We start from the raw sequence: 19,516 nt of genomic DNA on the forward strand, positions 1-19,516 counted from the left end.
ATTCCTTCAGCTGTGGTCAGGTCTATGTGTTATTCCCATGAGTGGCGGAGGCTCCAAGTTCTGTGAACTACAACTCCCGTCGTTCTTTGCGTCATTATGTCAACATGGCGCCTGTCTGCCGGACAAAAGGCAAATCTGTCTGACGGTGGATTGAAACCCAATGAGAAACAGAGGAGACATTTTGGGAAAACTGTCAGTGTCCGTGTGTGCTGGCGCCCCGAGACAACACATATATGGTGGAATAAACGTCGGCGGAGGCTCTGCGACTGGAATATTAAGGTCAGTGAAGTCGTGCAGCTGTAACTGCTGATGTCTGTATTCAAACGGATCTGCTTTGCTTACGCGATACATTTCCTTCTCCCTATACTACGGTGATAACTGAAAACTCCATAAAAAAAATCGCCAGTGTTGCGGCATCTTACGGTTAATAATCACGCCACTTTAACTGATATCACCGGTCATATCTGAACAGGAAAAAGTCGGTCTCTAATTCGGCATGCTTGCTGTTCACCAAAAATCGTCCAATCCAACACAATGTCAACTTTTCCAGCTGGACCGTAATGCGCGCTGCCGTCTTGTGTGATAATATCAGTGAACAACGGAGGAATCATTAACAAATTCAACTATTTCGTGGCGCTTTAATGTAGTTATTTTACAAGATGTATGCCGACATGGTGGGTTATTCTTCATCGTCAATAAACCGTGTCCAGAAAGCTCCTGTCTTGTTTGCATATTTTCTTAGAATAAGGTCAACATTAAAATCATGTTTTTTTTCAACGTCATTCGGATTGAAAGTCGGTAAAAGAGCTGTATCTTTGTTACTTTGACATTATGGGGACCACCACTTTATGGGCTATGTCCAAATAAGCCAGCTGTTGACTTTTCGTTGGATTGTACCTTAAAAAAAGTTGCTTACTGTCATGAAATGACTAATTAACATGCTCAACTGACATGTCTGGGGGTTGTTGGGAATTGTAACTCTGGATTATAGTAATCCAGTTGTTCTTTGACATTGTTAGACTTTCTTCTGATAGGTCAGTGACTGCCAACATGAATGTACATTATGTCAAGGAGTAAATCAGTCGGTGATACACGGCCTTACCGTACACGGCATAGCAGCATTTCTTGATTCATAACAATGTAATCTGCCATTCTGCTGGGACACTCTGCTCCTTGCTGGGGAGGTCAGAGGGCAAAGTCAGCTGCTGAATCTAACAACGCTTTACAGGTACAATGATATCAATATTCACACTGAAAAATAATTACACTGGTTGACTTCAGCATTGTCTCTCTCTCCCTGTATGTGTGTGTGAGAACTCTGGCAGTTGAGCAGTGCAAGTCAGCACTATCTGATTATTACTAGGCTCCCTCACCCTCTGCTGCACACACTCTGTGCAGTCACATAGTAATAATTAGACACACTTCTGGTTTCCTGCCAGTCAGTCCACTAAATCTTAACGGACAGACTGTCGTCAGATAAAGTCATTTTTCCATTTTTGAAGCTATGGATTAAACCTAGACCACGAAACAGTGTTTGTATTTTCCAGTGTAATTGTCATTTTTAGTTGATGCAGTCTCCTCTTCGTAATAATAGTACTAACTACAAGAGGACCATTGTTTGGATCCCCAGGCATGAGGGATTGAAATATTTATAATATAGGCACAAAATATTAATTTGTGACCACAGCAGAGTAATTTGCGGCCATGAAATATGTGTAACATGCTCCGAAAATATTTGATGTATTATAATTTGCGGTTTGTCTCTGCAGTAGAGAGAGGGGAATCCCGAAAACTCTTTGTAACTCATTCCCAGTCTGAAATAAAATTCAGTCAGACTCCATCATCTCCATCATTGCAGCTTTGTTTACTCTCTATGGTGGAGGCTCCTGAGCCAAAATGTGCCCACGTTATATATTGTCTGGGGCTCTATACATTTGGACTTCTTTAAAAAGGACCATTTCTTTACTCTTCTTATGTTATTATATCAAACCAAAGTTAGTGTAGCTGCAGGAAGTTACTAGTAGGCCTTTTTTTTTGGATGTGATTTAGCAGGAAAAGCACAGGTGTTTCTGATAAGAAACTTTGGTTCTGTTCAGTAGTAGTCAATAGTCAGGACAGTGTGACAGCCATTAATCATTTTATTCCACCTATGCTTGTCCTATTTGGACCTGTCAGAATGTCTGGCATGACAAAGTTGTTGTTGTGTATATATATTGGAATGTCATTGCTTTTGCTCTACCCTGTGTGTATTGATGGATATGCTTTTTATAGTCATACTCTTTAGTTGAGCTGTCTAACCTGTTAAAAGTTTTTTGACCGTAACTAAAGACCTGGTGAACTGGTTAAAGATGTAGGCACGTAGGCATGTAGGTTTGTGTCAGACAATGTCTGTACAGACAGTCTAGTGTCAAGGGAAGTTAAGCTTTTTTTAAATATGGTTGTGTGTTGTCTTAATATTTACTGAGCACAAAAGATAAATGGCATCTTCAAAAAATGTTGCTCCATTTCAATGTCCTTCATTTTCTACGTACAGCAGCAGAGCAGCGTCATTTGCTGAAATCAGAAAGAACACATTTATGTAGAGTGAACAAATAAACATAACATTTTACATCCCCTGTTGTGCAGCGTTAGGTTGTCATTCTGGAAGTTTTAAAAGTGTCACGCCTGCAGGCTTTGAATTCGAGGACTATCAGGTCAACACTGGCTTAATCTTGTTTCTCACAGACTGTGAGACCTTTAGGTCTACACTGAAGTTAATGTTTCTTTCATTGAAGAGAGCCTTCCTTCCATCTGGCCACTCTTAGAACACACTAAAAACAACACAGTAGACGAAAGTGCTGTACAATTATAATGCAAAACGTTTAAACATAAAACACAAACGGAGCACATTCAAGTGTGAAAACAAAACATAGGACATACACAGCAACAACCCTACACTGTGTGGAAGGCCAAAGAGAATAGATGTATTTTTCAAACAGATTTAAAGACAGGAAGTGATGAGGCATGCCTAATGTGCAACGGCAAATGATTCCACAATTCGGGAGCTGCTACTGCAAAAGCCCTATCCCTGATGAGCTTTAGACTCGTCTTTGGGACGACCAAGAGTTGCTGATCAGCTGATCATAGGGACTGTGATGGAGTGTAAGGCCATGCAGACACTTACAAACAAAAACACCTTAAATTTGATCCTGAATTGTACTGTGAGCCAATGAAGGGAAGCCAGGATGGGAGAAATGTGTTCATGCCTGTGTGTTCCTGCATTCTGAACAAGCTGAAGGTGAGCAGTGAAAGCCTGGCTAATCCCAACATAAAGAGCATTACAGTCATCCGGTATAGTTGTAACAAAAGCATTGGCTGTAGTGATTGTGGCTCTAATTCTGAAAGTTGAACATCGTCTCTGGAGCTCAGCCAGAGTGAATTGCAGTCGTTCTTATTTACACTGTCCTTTCCTACAAGGACAAAAAGCTCCAAATGAAGATTCCTGGCTGTTTTACTGCCTAAGAATCACAGAGGCTCATAAAGCATTAGTGAACGTTTAAATCCTCAGATGTTACAAAACTGTAATATCACTTTGACACGCGTAAATTCTGTCAGCCTGACTATATATATTATGCATACTCTGGACGCAACTGTTGTGTAAATGTTATTATAATTCTATTTAAATATTGACAATATGGTTTGGATCATGAATAAAATAAACTGTGGCAAACTAGAATATGTTTTAATTGGAAATGCACAACAAAAAACCAGAGTGAGACATTTTGATGTCTTGGGAACAACAACATTGCTGAGGTGGCCATGATTTTGCCTTCTTTATCAATCCTGTTTATCAGTTTAACTGACTACAGTCTACGGCATGACTCATCCTCTGCAGCAGAGAAAGTATGGAGCTTGGCTGGCTGAGATGTAAATTTTTCTTGGCATTTTTCCCAAGATACACACACATGCAAACACACACTCTCAACCTCACCCTCCCTCTCTCTCTCTCTCTCTCTCTCTCTCTCTGTAAGTGTTGACATGTCTGCTGACTTTGATTCTCCCCTCTGTCTGTTTTTCTTCTTGGCATTAGATTGAAAAGCATGAAGACAGATGTGCTGTCTCATCGGTCTGTTAATCTCCTGCTTATTTACTTCACTCACTATTAATGTAATAAGGTTTTTTTTTGGGGGGGTTGCACATTTAAGAACAAATGGCATAAAGGGAGCTCATATTTGGCTTAAAAACATTTGTCTTTGCAATAATACAAACCAAACTGAGTCTGTGTAGTGTGATCATTTGGGTTGAAAGCATCCGCTGCAATAAAATTCTTATTTAATCGAGAGGAATGCACTTAAGATCTGGATGGCAGCTTCTCAGCTCTATCTTTGTGTGTGTGTGTGTGTGTGCGTGTGTGTGTGCTGTAAATCTGCAGGCAGTCGGCTAACAGATGTGACATAGCTCATTTTTGCTCTGTCTCCATGCTTTCAGGGACATAAACTTCAATGCATAGTCAATCAAGCTATGAAAATGCTATGTAAAAAAAAAAAAAAGCTATGAAGGTATAACAATAGTAATACATAGACTTAATTGCAGACTTAGGTCTATAATATACATAAAAAAAAAAACAGAAGCAAACAATAAAAAAGATCTATTTTTTTAGAAAGCAATTATACCAGTGTTTCCAAAGCTGAGATGTGCAATGTATGTCACTGTATGTAACGCTTGTCAGTATTAAAATAACTCTATTTTCAGACTCATTGAGTTGACAAATAAATCTGTGCATTAGATTTCTTAAAACCATCTGTAAGGTATTGACTCGAGCAGTCACAAACAATTGACTGGCACTAGTCCATCTGGGCCTTTTTAACAAGAGTCATAAAGATATTTCATTTTCACTGCAGACGCTCAGAACATTGCCCAACAATCCATACATGTATCTTCTGTAGTTCGGCAGATCATGATAACTAATTTTTGTGGGATTATATGTCATGCTGTTCAGTGTATACAGAACACACATGGAGACCAGCTGAATTTGGGCTAAAAAAAACACCAAATGATCGGCGTACATGAGATGGTTCACTACCGTACTTCCAACCATACAGCCACTTCTGCACACATTTAACTGTTTTGAGAGATTGTTCATGCTAAAATTAAACAAAGTAGGGGATAAAATGCTCCTTTGTTTGACTCCATTGCAGACCTGAAAACGAGCACACAGTTATCCTATTTGACCTGTAGTCTGTAATAAAATAGTAATAACAATGCTGATGATAATAATGGCAATAATCCTTAGTCCTGTCTTGATGGATGCATGTACTGACTGAGGTCTATTCTATTTGACTTGTGGGTTAGGGTTAATTCTTGAGCACCACTGGTTGTTGCACTTGAGCACACATGTCAGACCGAAACAAAACGCAGCTAATGCCAATAAGCTGCCATGCCTGTTCTTAAACTGTCCAACGCATACTTATTTCACTTACAGTAAAGTATTACAAAGTAAACATATGCTTGAAATTGCAGCACCTGAGTAAATACTCTTCGGTATTAATGTTGTTGATTTTTCCTCCAGGATGTTCCAGCAGTGTGAGGAGCCTCGGTTCACCATCGAGCAAATTGACCTCCTCCAGAGGCTGAGGAGGACGGGGATCACCCAGGCGGAGGTCCTGCACGCCCTGGACACCCTGGACCACCTTGACCGTCACAAGTCCACAGACAAACCTTCCTATATGCCACCCTCATCTTCCAGCACTGTTGCCGCCTCTTCCTCCACGACTTCAGCTGCCACTCAGACGAACTTTCCAGACAACCAACTCTCAGCATCGCCTAGCCATACCTTCGATGCCACCGCTCTGCCTCTTCCGGTTCCGGTAGCCTCGCCGGTCATCATGACCGTGGGAGCTCAGAATGGTCTGGTTGGTGTCAGCAATGGGAAGCTGTCACCACCCCGCTTTCCTCTTGGTGTGGTTAGCGGCGGCATGTCGGCACCAGGCTACGGGTTTGAGGCCAGTGAAGAGGACATAGATGTTGATGAAAAGGTGGAGTACCTAATGAGGTAAGATGTTTGGACTTTGACTGGGTATATGAACCTGAATCCTAAACCCCCTCCGCACCAGATTTTCAACACTTTATATGACCTGAATGCATCACAATGCTTTGGTTTTATTCTTGAGATACCTATCCAATAAAAGAGAGGCACAACTGAGGGCACAGTGGCATTTGGTTTGTCGCAACCATGATAAGGATCTTAACTATGACTGGTCCAACAATGACTGTATTTTTGGTATGAAAGTGGTGTACGTGCCAACATGGCTCAAGGCTACAGAGAGCAGGTGCTATTACAAGAAGCAGGATGATCGAGAAGGCTGCATATAGCACACTCTGAATATGAATATGATACAAGGATTCACATACTTCACACACACTTATATGCACATACTGTACACACACACCCTCCACCCTCTCATCTGTAGTCTGCAGCCAGACAGCAGCAATCAGAGTGTTATTGATTCGGAGGTGTGTGAAGATGAAACCAAAGATGCAGAGAATATTACAGCAGAATCAGGCCTCAAATTCTCTCATATATTCAGCTGCTGCAGCTACTGTTATTCATAGATTTTTGGTTGTGATTTATTGGGTTGCAGATGTTTTAGTCAGGTGTGACTGTTAGAAATCCAGTCATTTATTCCCTTTGGAATAAACAATATATTCTGTATGTTCTTGTAGAAGGGACAGCGTTTTGATCAAAGAGGAGATTAAGTCCTTCCTGGCAAACAGGCGAATTTCCCAGGCTGTGGTTGCTCAGGTAACAGGTGAGTATTCAGAGCAAGATGGTAGATCAGCGAGCATCCAAACAACTGGAGCATCCAATCTGACTGTTCCTCTTCCTCTCAGGTATCAGTCAGAGTCGGATCTCCCACTGGCTCTTACAACAGGGATCGGACCTCAGCGAGCAGAAAAAACGGGCCTTCTTTCGCTGGTACCAGCTGGAGAAGTCCAACCCAGGTAATGCCACCACAGAACATCACCATCTCCTAGTCTTTCCCTCAGATTAATTCAGTCCATGGTAGGTCACTCATGTGTGCAGTTGTTTGTCCGTCTGTATGAATGTTCAGAACTTAATTGACTGTAGTTCAAGTGTGCAACAGTGTGGTAGCATAAGCAAGTACGGGGCAAATGGTTGTGCTTAACGTGGATCTACACCAGAGCAAAACACAACAATTGGGTACTAAATTCAGTACTTTCAAGTGAATTATGCTTGTACTTCCGAGCACACACAAAGATTTCCAGCAGCAGACTACAGCATCACATTAGCTGCATTTGAATTTGCGCTATTGTATGGACTCCTCTTTGTTTTTCGAAGCAGGGGAAGTCATCTTCGATAAGCAGACAAAGGACAAAAAAAGCGGAGACTGCTTTCACTTTAGCTGTGCTCGTATTTGCGCTCACGTCGTTGTTGTGGTTGGAGTTGAGACACATCGGAGACTCATTGCATTTACACTCCTGTTCAATGTGGTCACAATGTGTCTCCGACCACCTTTCTGAAGATCGGATAACAATCTGTCCTAGGGTGTACTTACACCTGTACTTACAAGTGGTCCAGTGGTGTAAAGGGGGCCTAAGAGTCAGTCAAAGCTGAATACAGTTAAATTAAGAAGCGTGGAGACTACAGTATAGAGAAACATCTGACATTGCTGCGAAAAAGCAGGAAATATTTGTTACAACCCTACAACAAAAATCAGACAAAACAATACATTTTTATATCATTGATGGTGCTCTATACTTTGGATTTATATTTGTTCACTGTTGTTTCCTATATTTGCTTAACTCTTATATTAACATACATATTTTAACCATAGTTTTAAAGTTCTAAACACATTTTTCTGTCAATATATGTATGGATAGTTCCTGTAAACATCAATCTCACCTGAAAACGCTGTGTCCTCTTATTATGTTTTTTTGTGGCAAAGGAGTAAGAGAGTATCTTCTTTCATAATCTTCCACTTGTGGAAACAACATACTGTTCAAAAAGTGCTACTGCTTACAGTATTCAGAACATTTAGTCTTTCTTTGAAAAGAGGTCAACCACCTCTTTTCAAAGACAGTGTAAGACGAAAAGACGTGTATAAATATAATGAACAATCATTTGTACTGTCCTTGAATTGGATCCTTGACGCCCTGTGCTGACAGCTGTAATTGATCTGTGCAGAATGGTCATTCTATACGTCCGCTCGCTGGTATTCAAAGCAGTGAGTGCCGAAGTAACAGGAGAGGATTATTAGGCTGTTCATTTAGCAGCAGATATACAGCGTTTGGCATTTGATATTTGTCGAGTTGCAGTTGTATTCAAAAAGCCTTTCAACGTAAAAGAAGACTGAGGCAGAAAGAAAAGATGGCTTTGGCAGATGTTTTCGTTTATCTCAAGAATCTTGAGATATGTATGATTATGAGGACACAAAAAAACTGCAAAGTGTTTTTCTGTGATTGAACAATAACTACACTGCGTCATGTTGAGTGGAAAGTACAATATGAAACAGTGTGAGTACAGTCTTATTACAAGTGACCACGTGTTTCCACTGGGGAAAAAATATGAACATGATGTTTCAATAAAAATCCCTTAGTACGTCACGATTTAAGTGGAAACTTTTGTATCTTCACATATGTGATGCATACACTAAAGGCACAGTGTATGCTATGCAATGATTTCTCTTAATTTTTTTAAAGTTATATATACAGTATAACTGAATGGATATGTTTATACACAGTATACACAATACAATGTACAATATAGGGGTTTAAAAGAGGTTCTTGATGTCACTGGGACTTTTTCTTGGTTAAATGAAAATTAAGAGACATGAAAAGACATAATAAAAAAATGTCTGAGACTGAGAACCTCCCCTTAGTTTTCCTCTATTTGGTGTCACTGCGATCATGATCATGTTATTTGATTCCACAGACATTAATTTGATTTGAATCCAAAACTATTTTATTAGTTTGTGACACAGGAAAAATGGGGGAAACATTTGGTAACTAAAGCCGTCTGAATGTCATGCTGACATTGATATAAACTTACTTGTTTTAATGGAGTATGGTGTTTGTGACTTCAGGTGCCACTCTGGCCATGCGAGCTGCCCCACTGGCTCTGGAGGAGGTGATGGACTGGCCACAAGCTCCGCCCACCTTTGGTGCTGCCCCTGCGGGCTTCCGTCTGCGGCGGGGGAGCAGGTTCACATGGAGGAAGGAGTGTCTGGCTGTTATGGAGAGGTGAGGTGTCGGAGGAGGAAAGAGTGGAGTGAGTTTACAGTTTAATTGGCTTATAATTTTAACAGTGTATGTGTGTGTGTGTGTGCATGTAGTTACTTCGGTGATAATCAGTACCCCGATGAAGCGAAGAGAGAGGAGATCGCTAATGCCTGCAATGCTGTCATTCAGAAACCAGGTATGTAAAAGCAGTACTGTGACGTAATGATTCTGACTAAAGTTAAATAAATGATTGTTTTTCTTTATTAAAGCTGTAGGGTTTAACTTTATAAATGAATACATTCAAACCATTAGTAGTAAAGAACGATGGCAACAAACTTTAACCCTCCTATGACCATCATGATAATCAGGCGGCCTTTATGTTGATTTTATGGCCGTAGTATCGTCAAAAAATGTTCAATGAGTGAGTGCTTCTGCCCTCTTTCACTTTAGATAGCTGGCAATTATTCAACCATTTAGGAAGTATATGGGCGCAAAGCTCTATTTCTCTGTTTTCCGGTATCCATCCATCTTTTACCGTTTTATCCTCCACATGAGGGTCGCGGGGGCTGCTGTGCCAATCTCAGCTGACATGGGGCGAAAGGCAGGGTACACCCTCCATTTTTTTTTTTTTTTTTCTAGATATAACCAACAGTCTAGGAGTTGTGGTAATGAGAAGTACGCATGCCAACTCCTTTCGGTGAAGACAGGTTTGCTAACAGAAAGGTTAAGAATTAACCCTGGTTCTCTGAAACACAAGAGATTTACTGAGAAACCAGAATGAATGTTGACAGAGAAGGGTTTGGAATATGGACTTAAAAGTCATCCCTTTTATAAAGCTCTGCAGCCTCACCTGAGGTGTAGGTTAAGTCTGGGTAGTTAAATACACAAGCAGTGTTTGGGGTACTGAGGTTTTACACCACAGCTTTACATATTACAAATACAAATTCTGACTTAAAGACCTGCTGCATTTATCTGATGTGTGTGTCACAGGAAAGAAGCTGTCTGATTTGGAGAGAGTCACATCTCTAAAGGTCTACAACTGGTTTGCCAACCGACGTAAAGACATCAAGAGGCGTGCTAACATTGGTAATGTCTACCTCTGTTTGTGTGTGTGTGTGTGTGTGTGTATACGAATATTAGATTTACTAAATTAACATCCTGTTCTACCGAAGAACATCTGAGACTAGAGATAGAGACCATTAACTCTTCAGGGAAATGTTTACTGAAGTAAATCATCTGAGAAGTGTGCTCATTTTCTTTTTGCAACCAGCAAAGTCGCCCCCTAGTCATTATATGTTTGACTTCCAGGTTATGTCAATTTTTTTACAGGGCTGCAACTAACGATTACTTTACCAAACGTGGAAATTATGAAGTTCTCAAAATGTCTTTGTTAATTAATTCATCGATTATCAAAATAGTTGACGATTAATTCAGTAATAGATGAATTGAATAATCGTTACAGACTATTGGACAAAACAGTAGAGGATCAGCTTCTCTTTGCTTCAGCATTTGCTTGCGTCTCAGGCTGCTGTTGATTAAGGTCGATACGCTATGATCAGGTTTGTGTTTTTGAAGAAGCAGCCATCTTGGAGAGTCACGGCATCGAGGTCCAGAGTCCAGGAGGTCAGTCCAACAGTGACGAGGTGGACGGCAATGACTTTCCTGACCAGGTAAACTGATGATTACTTCTTACTCGTCCTCACAGAGCTGCTGGTATAATAATTATTATGGAACAGTGAATATGTTCCCTTCCATATTTTGTTTTGGTCCTGAAACCTGTTTAAATTCACAATCTTATCATGTATTTGACTTATTGTAGTGAAATCTAAATTGTGGTCAGCAGAAGTAGAATGAGCATTGGTTTAAATCTGTCTGACTTTATACAGTAAATAACTCGTTATGAAGGTAGAGGTCACTGTGTCATGACGGTAACTGCTGCTGTGTTTCAGGGTTGTGAGATGACTTCATTTGACAAGAGAGCTTCAGTCAGGCAGTTTGGTTTCAGTCGAGCTGACCTCTCCTCGCCGACCCAGGTGATTTTCAGCTAAAGTGATTTCTAGGAAAATCAAAACATCTCAAACTTACCAGCCATGGCCCATGTCTTCCTCTCCTTCATGCTCAGGTTCCCACGCTGCTCCCCAGCTGGTTGTCCGTCCTGGGTAGAGGACACTTGTCTGGACAGAGGGGCACTTCTTTGATCGGCCGCTCCCCAGTGATAGGGACAGGTCCTCAGGCAGAAGGCTCCAGATTGACCGGCGTGTCCTGGTCTCCACCGTCCCCTTCCCTCCAGGACGAACCCACCATTCACAGCGTGCTGTCCGAGCCCCAGGATCCAATCGGGTTGGAGAAGACGGCGGCCAATCACGAGGACGGGGCCGGGTGCAGTATGGGGAACGAGATCAAGATGGAAACACTAGAGGACGACTGAAGAGGGTGGTGGATATCTGGAGTTGTCTGAGTCATGAAGACGACAGGTGTGTTAATATGCAAGAAGATTTTATAGGAATGTAATAAGTGGGAAAAACATGACCAAAAGTCTTGTAAATGCCAACGCTGAGATACCTCCCAACCCTACCTCCAACCATCAACCTGCTCTGCTATGCTCTTAGTGGCATTATTGTGTATTATAACAGTCATAATAATATTAAACTTTAAAATCTGTCCTCCCCAGCAGACTATGGGGTGTTTTGAAATGACCAAATAATAACACAATTCCTTATTTGGGCATTTTAAATCTTCCATAGCAGACTGAGTCAAGGGACATGAGACATTGTGCAGATTAAATTGAAAAAAAACCTGCGTTTTCAAAGCAGGACAACACTGTATTTGACACGGGATTCAGAAAACGTCAGGGTCGTGCACTGTGATCACAACACAACTGAACAGCCTCAAAAACTAAATGCATGAATTAGAAAGTTAAGTTGGTTTGAACAGATTGTTTTAAAAAATGATGAACCACCATGTCATCACCGTGGATTTTATTTTTACATTTTCACTGTTGATTCCTTCCAGTGAGAAGAACAGCAGAATAAGCTTACACTTTTTTTTTTTTTTTCCAATTCAAGGTCACGCCACATCAGTAATAATACTGTTTGCCTAAATAATAAACTTTTCCTCTTCCCATTTAACCTGATCAAATAAGCTCAACATATGGAAGCAAAGAAAATGCAGTCATTTGAATTTTACAATTATGTCAAGATGAAATGTAAACCAACAACTAACAAACAAAAACTTTTGCAATTTCAAAATCCTTTTTTTATCAATTTTTGTCAAATTTAGCCGGAATTCTTCGGGTGAAATATCTTTATCCTTGACTACAACACCAGAGTAGGGCTGAACAATTTTCAATAAATATCCAATTGCGATTATTTTGACAGGAATTGCGATTGCGATATGATTTGCAATACCAGAAGGAATGGTAATTTTTACATAATTATTCTCATTTGAAAAACATTTAAATGTGTTAGATGTGTATAGATCAAGACAGTAATGAATCTAAAATTTATATTCAGGCTTTAACAAATATTGCGCCTCCTGTGATTTGACAGAACAACAAAAACAAAAGACAACACTGGTTTATAGTCCTACTGAATATTATCTTTCGTCAATACATACGTATTATGTACGTCAATACATGAAAATAGAATAGAATTTCTATAGATTTAAAGAGTCATGGAAACATCTTGGCTAAAGTGAGTAAGCTTTTCAACAAAATATTTAACATTAGTTTCACTGTTTTTAGATATTTTAATGCAGAAAGGATATATTATATCAGATTCAAACACTTATGACCTCTTTGCTTCCATATCAATAACAAGGAAATTAAGAATATAAACGTAATACATACATACACATCACAGGTAGCCACAAGAGTTTATGTCTTTTTGTTGTTTTTTTAAATGATAAGTCTGAAAGTCCTGGCAAACAAGTATTCTTTATTGATTTGTGCCCAGTGACCTGATAGATGCTCAGGCAGAATGAATTAATCACTGTGAGCTCATCTATAATCAATCTATAATCTATAATCAAGTCAGCTGGGAGGGATTCAACAGTGCAACAAAGCTGTTCAGATATTAGAGATTAGTGTAACGTGAATACACACTTATGTACAACATGCGTATGTATGCATACTGTACACACACATACGTATATACAGTATATTATATAAACTGTGAGGGTATGTGTATATGTACCCTACTCTATTTCTATTTACAGTATATAAACATATTAGCTTCTGACGGGAGAAACTATCCATAAGAGTCTTTGTTGTTGGCGAGAGGTGAGTGAAGCATTAGCCAAAGTATTAATTTTATGTATTTTCTCAGTGTATGATCTTAATGGATGGAACTATGTATGAGAGAGATGCTAATCGACAACACATCAGATGTGTCAGGTGGTTATTGCAAGATAAATGCATTATTTTCTTTTCTTTTTTAGGTATATCTGTGTTTGTGCTCGATATGCCATGTGTTCTAAACACATACGTTGGCGTTTGAATACGGTTGTCACTTCAAATGACACTTTATTCTATTCATGTCATGGTGCTTAAAAGTGTCCCTGCGGGTTTTTTCTTGATCAGTGTGACCGACGAGCCACAGAGAGAGAAAAGGGTGCGAGCCAGCTTGTTGTTGTCGTTTTGACCTGAAACTTAAACGTTTGTTCAAACACATAAACACGTTTATCTCGGTACAGCCATCGTACAAGTCCCATCCGTTTGCGGCGCTACATGGATCTCCACAGGGATAACGGGTCGTCACACGTCTTTGCCTCTGCAATGGAAAATTACACCTATTCCTTATTTCTGCTTTCACCCTATATATGCTTACATAGCTTCGGTTTGACATTCACCCAAAACTGATTCACTCCCTGTTTAAGAATCTTCACTTTTCAAGGCTCAGGGCCACAATTCTCCTTCCACAAGCTCCTCTTTGTATGCTGCACGAGATAAGCTCATGACGTGACAACTAGCTGCCGTATATACTGTAAACTATGTAACTTTCTTTGTGTCTCGGAGCCACCGTGATCATCCATTTGATACTCGAGCTTATACGGTGAAACAAGCAACATAAGGAATAGGTGTCATTGTCCATGACAGCGTCCCACGCCCCATCATTTGTACACTAACTAGACTTCAGCATCAGAATAATTGTGGTTACACTGTGGCCGTATTCAGATTACCAGCCAGATTGTTCTATTCCAATTCATGGCAGATCATATTGACCTTTGACCTTTTACATGCATCATCAACAACAACAACAACAACAACAGAAAACGTCATATTCACTCGCGGGAGATACTGTAGGTCAAATAAGATTAGACTGGAATAGATGAAGCTACCATTTGAGGGTGAGATTTGTTTCTAGAGCTGAGGTGTCAAACTGTTACATCCTGTTATGATGTAAACATGAGGTGATAGAATATTGACATAGAACATTGTATTAACTATATCTGCCACTCATATTTATGAGTAATAAGACATTCGGTTTTCTACCGCATTATTAATTGCATTATATTCAACATTAGCTTATATTTATAGAAGCTGTATATGAGTATCTCTATAGTGTGTATATATAGAGAATAGATTTATTTTGAATCATTAACATGTTTTTATTGTGAAGTTGACACCATTCCATATCAAAACAAGCACTTTTACTTTGAAATGCTGTGATATTCCATCATGAATATTTTCAATGCCATATCATAATTAAATAATATGTTATATTTCTTCTTGCTCACCCGCTACTGAACAGTTCCAACCTTTTACTCTAATCCCGCCCCCTCTTGACCAGACTAGGCGCTCATCAAAATGCAGTTTACATCCAACCAGAAGTGCTTTAAGCAGTAATAAATAGCATATGTTACAATATGTACAGGGTGGTTTATTAAAAGAAAAGAAAAATGACTATTGATACAGATATGTACAGGTTATAACTAGGACTATAATACAGTTGAAAGATTATATATATCTGATCTAGGGCCAAATTGGATAAAGCTCACTTCAGTTTGGTAATCTCAACGCAGCCAAATGTTTTGTTTCCATAGAAAAACATGTAAACATGAAATATGAATTTAAATTCTCCCCTAGAACAAAGAGATATGTTTCAACTGATTTAGTGCAATACCTTCAATGCCCACATTTTTGGAAAACACTGCCCTCATGTGTTGTTCAGCACATGGAATATACTGAATGGTTTTAAGTTCAAGTGCCTTATTTGTTTTTTGCGGCGCACCGACACATGGGAATTGTACAATGGCTGCACATGCGTCACTATTGATGAAAGAAAGACAAACACCTGCACAGTGAAGTGGCTTCACTCTAAACCAGGTGCATCCTTGTTCATCGGCCAGTGCTTCACAGACTCAGCTACTAGTTCAGAGTTAAAAACTCAACACAGATACCTCACAAATACACCCCCCCTCCACCCCCCACCCCCCTTGCTATGGTATAAGCTACACCCCAGGTTCCTTCACCGCTGCTGCAATGTGAATCCCAGCTTCAACGGCTGGGAATAAAAAGCTGATCTGTCCGGAGTAAACTGAATACAGAAACGCCAGTGTCCGAAATTTCTTCTCAAACTCAATACATATTAAGTTGGAAAGTAAAGGGACAATTCTGATTCAAAAATAAAACGATTTATTTGTTCATCAGCTGCTGTTCTTACAGGAGTCTATGAACATTTTACCTCCTCGTCCTGGTTTCAGATTGCATGACTGAGAAAGTGTCAGGTTTTATGGTGGAATGTCTCTTTAGTTGTGCGGCAGCAGAGCTGTCTTTGCTTTAAGCATTTAAAAGACTCTGAGGCATCACTGGTCAGCCATGTAGCTCTTTGTTTGAATTATTTGACACCAAAATGTGTGATCCTTCCGTGGGGTTTTTGTTTTTTAATCTGCTAAGCAGAAGCCTTTCCTTTCTGAAGGGAATCTATAGATTCATTTAAGGCAAAGTGCTGTTCTGAGATTATTTCAGGATTTTAAAATCATTTAATTTGCCTTTTTTTTTTTAAGCTGTTGGATTGTTCGTGTTATTTTTGTTTTGTAATTATAAAGCCAAAAAGAAATCAGAAAGCAATGGGACGAAAAGTTGACACAAAAATTAAGAAATAAGAGTAAAAGACAATTAATGAAAACACAAAAGTCTAAGTGGTTTGTTGAAAAGTAGACGTGAGGTGAAGCCATCTTAGTTTTGTTGTTTTGTTTGTTGCACATGGCCCACAGGTGGGTGTCAGTCCATTATCCTGTTATTTACATTTCAGTGTGGGCTAACAAATCATCAATAACGTGTTCTACACTTGGCTGAAGTGGAAAAATTTAACAGCAATAAGTGAAAGTGTGCATTCATACACTGCCCTGTCCAAAAATAAAAAGGGTCACACACTGTAGTATTAAAGGGGCTCCTTCAGTGACTTTACAGCCTACGGTCTAAATTTACTGATTTGGATATTCCCTGCTACTCCCTGTCGTCTCTTCTTCTTCTGACGCCATTTCCTGTGTCGCGCCTGCACTTTTTCATTGGCTGTTTGCAACATGTGTTTCCAGTTGAGTCGTTAATCAGTTCCAACTACCCGATTGCATCCAGACTCAATTCATAAAACATGATTGATTGACTGCGACTGAACAGATTTCTGTGCCAACTAACCACTACCCGATTTGTGGGTAAAATTGGGCAAAACAATCATACAGTGTGTCCCCAGCTTACCTGGATTCATCGGGTAAGTTCAAATTATAAAAGCCCTTCAGGGAACACGAGACCACGAGACCCCACTGAGATGTGTCTGGGATGTGCAGGAGAATGGTCCAACCCTGGAGTGGAAAAAAAATAATAAATACAACTGAATTGAAATGGTTGTGACATCAAGGGCAAGCCACTATGATTAATGTCGTAATTAAAGGTGGTCAGTGTGTGACTTTTGACGGGCAGTGTATGGAAATCAAAGAGATCGGTGAACAACACAAGGCCCTTTGCTCTTCCAGTTGAGAGTCGCGCACGTTGTAGCAGTGCTGACGACACGTTGTATCGTGCTCCATTGAAATGTCAGGATTCAAACGCCCAGGCATAGATGTCTTTATCTGTTATTGTCTCTTCCAACATGTACACAGCAGATTTAGTGAGACGCGTTCACTGGCACTCGCATGTTGGTGCGACAGAATTAGTTTAGAATCATCATTTACTTTGGGCAGCAGAGGCTTGATCTGATCACAGATCTGCTGCCTGAACAAAGTGGGAATTAATCAATGTATCCATCATCAAATGTGGATGTTCTAGGTTTAATGTTCCCATTGAAATGCTACTCAAAAAGAACATTATGACATGATTTTTTGTTTTTAAACTGACATGGTTGCCATTTAATTCTAGAAATAAACTTACAATTCTGTGTAAGATGAAAAACCTCAGCAGGATCTTTGTTGGTTTATTTTTAATCCCCTCCTGTCCTCTATTTCAAGATTTAGTGCCTTTTTTGGACAGTAGACTGTTCTGTAATCGCATATGTAGAAAAACCTACATATGCATTTTGTTACTTTTACATCTGTTGGATAAACCTTATCTATTATTTTTTAAGGTGTGTTTTTATTGATATTCTATTTACAAGGGAATAAAAACTGATCAGAGTCCATGCACTGTGTCTGTTCCCGTTTGTGTGTCAGTGTGTACAGTTTCTTTATCTCTCATGTCTATATCTAAATGTGAAGTGTTAAGATTTGTGGCACATCATTTGAACAACCAAGCAAATGTCTGCAGATTCTGGTGCAGTGGGGTCATTGGTTCTTCCAGCCTCAGACACATTCTCCCAGGCGACCCAGCTCGGATTAGCCCACCTTCACAGGCTCACATCGGGCCTGCCAGCTCTGCCTTTGACATACGTCCACAAGCTCCAAATAACTGGCAACCTCCCTTTCTTTAGCCTCGTCCATTCACTTGTTGGATTCTGACCCACTTGTTGTCAGGTCTAGCTGTAGATGGGAGGATGCTGTCTGGGCCGTGACCTTAAGCTGCTTTGCCAACGTCCACTTCCAAATAAATGCCAGTAGCTGGTAGAAGTGAAGAGGCCTGACTTTGGTCCTGATTGTGGGCCGTGCTTTTCACCAACTCTCACAAAGACAATCTGGCACCAACAGACTCCCCTCTTCTGGAGCACTGAGGGGTAAATCTGTTTTTTTTATCTCCTGCCACAGATTTGGAGGTTTGCAGAAGTGGGTAAAGTGTCATACACACAAACTAAGACAAAGAAAACTTACACAGTGGTGGTCTACTTGCCAGACGTTACACCTTGAGACCTGCTCCAGAACATTCTCCCATCTTGTCCATGTTCCTTTTTTTGGTACTGTGTAAATGAGCATCAGGGGCCACAGGTTTGAGTGTCCTCCCCCAGTCTTTCTGATATAATAAGTGTAGTGGAAGATCCTCCGTAGGCTCTTGACTGGCTCCTTCTACATGGACGCTATGATGGTTTCCACCAACTGAGATGTGCAACTTGTTTAATTCTGATGACCTCACCTTTCAACCTGCAGAACGTTTTTGGCATTTTTCCCACTACCCAGTCCTGGCACTTTTTTTGTTTTGCTCTTCCATTAGTGATAGTACCTGATACTTTTTTTTTAGTAACTGCTCTGGCGAGATACCAAGCGAGCTGAGCCAATACTATACGTGACGTCGTCAGACTGCTGGCCACTGAGTGTCCTCATTAGCACGACATCTGACACAGGAATCAAACCAACAATGCTTTACTGTAGATCAGTTGAAAAGACTTGCTTTAATCTCCAACATTTAGCAAGGAAATGTCTAAAAGTCTGGTGTATTTAGGGACAGCACTGCCGCAGATCAGTGACTGTGTCAGACGGAGTCTGTGCTCCGGTCACGCAGGAAGTACTGAATGATTCTGTTAACTAATCTTTTTAATTAACTGGTTCAAATGATTCAGTACACCGAAGAACTGCTTTACAAGTCACTAGTCTCTAGTTAGTGTCATATATACAACAAACACAGCCGTGCTATGATGACTCCACCCACGTTGAGGAGGTACTATAGTGGAAAACCATGTAGAGCCGTGCTGTGTCAGGACTATGTAGTGGAAAAATATTTGTTAAGTAAAGTAAAAGCCAAAATACAAAAGTACAACTCACCACCTGTAGTACTCAAGGTATTTTGATACTGTAATGCAGTGTTTCTCAATCCTGGTCCTCGCAACACACCTGATTCAAATAGTCAGCTCATCAACAGGCTCTGCAATGGCCTGCTAACGAGCCATTTATTTGAATCAGGTGTGTTGGAGCAGGGAAACGCCTCAAACACGCAGGACAG

General features: G+C 40.2%; 1 protein-coding gene across 3 annotated transcripts; it reads left to right on the plus strand.

The window, feature by feature from the left end:
• The first annotated feature begins 113 nt into the window (after positions 1 to 113).
• On the plus strand, positions 114 to 17,831 carry LOC131459441 (homeobox-containing protein 1-like). Of its 3 annotated transcripts, none has more exons than XM_058629291.1 (10): positions 114 to 279; positions 5,549 to 6,031; positions 6,703 to 6,788; positions 6,871 to 6,981; positions 9,084 to 9,240; positions 9,333 to 9,415; positions 10,210 to 10,305; positions 10,795 to 10,889; positions 11,169 to 11,252; positions 11,342 to 17,831. In XM_058629291.1, the coding sequence occupies exons 1-10, from the start codon at positions 161 to 163 to the stop codon at positions 11,645 to 11,647; spliced, it is 1,620 nt and encodes a 539-aa protein (XP_058485274.1). In that variant the 5' UTR covers positions 114 to 160; the 3' UTR covers positions 11,648 to 17,831. The 3 variants fall into 3 exon arrangements, with proteins under 3 accessions (XP_058485274.1, XP_058485275.1, XP_058485276.1); XM_058629292.1 differs by having other exon boundaries at positions 10,798 to 10,889; XM_058629293.1 differs by having other exon boundaries at positions 10,801 to 10,889.
• The last annotated feature ends 1,685 nt before the right edge of the window (positions 17,832 to 19,516 follow it).

This window comes from Solea solea, chromosome 5 (genome assembly GCF_958295425.1).
Source record: "Solea solea chromosome 5, fSolSol10.1, whole genome shotgun sequence".
NCBI classification, from domain to species: domain Eukaryota; kingdom Metazoa; phylum Chordata; class Actinopteri; order Pleuronectiformes; family Soleidae; genus Solea; species Solea solea.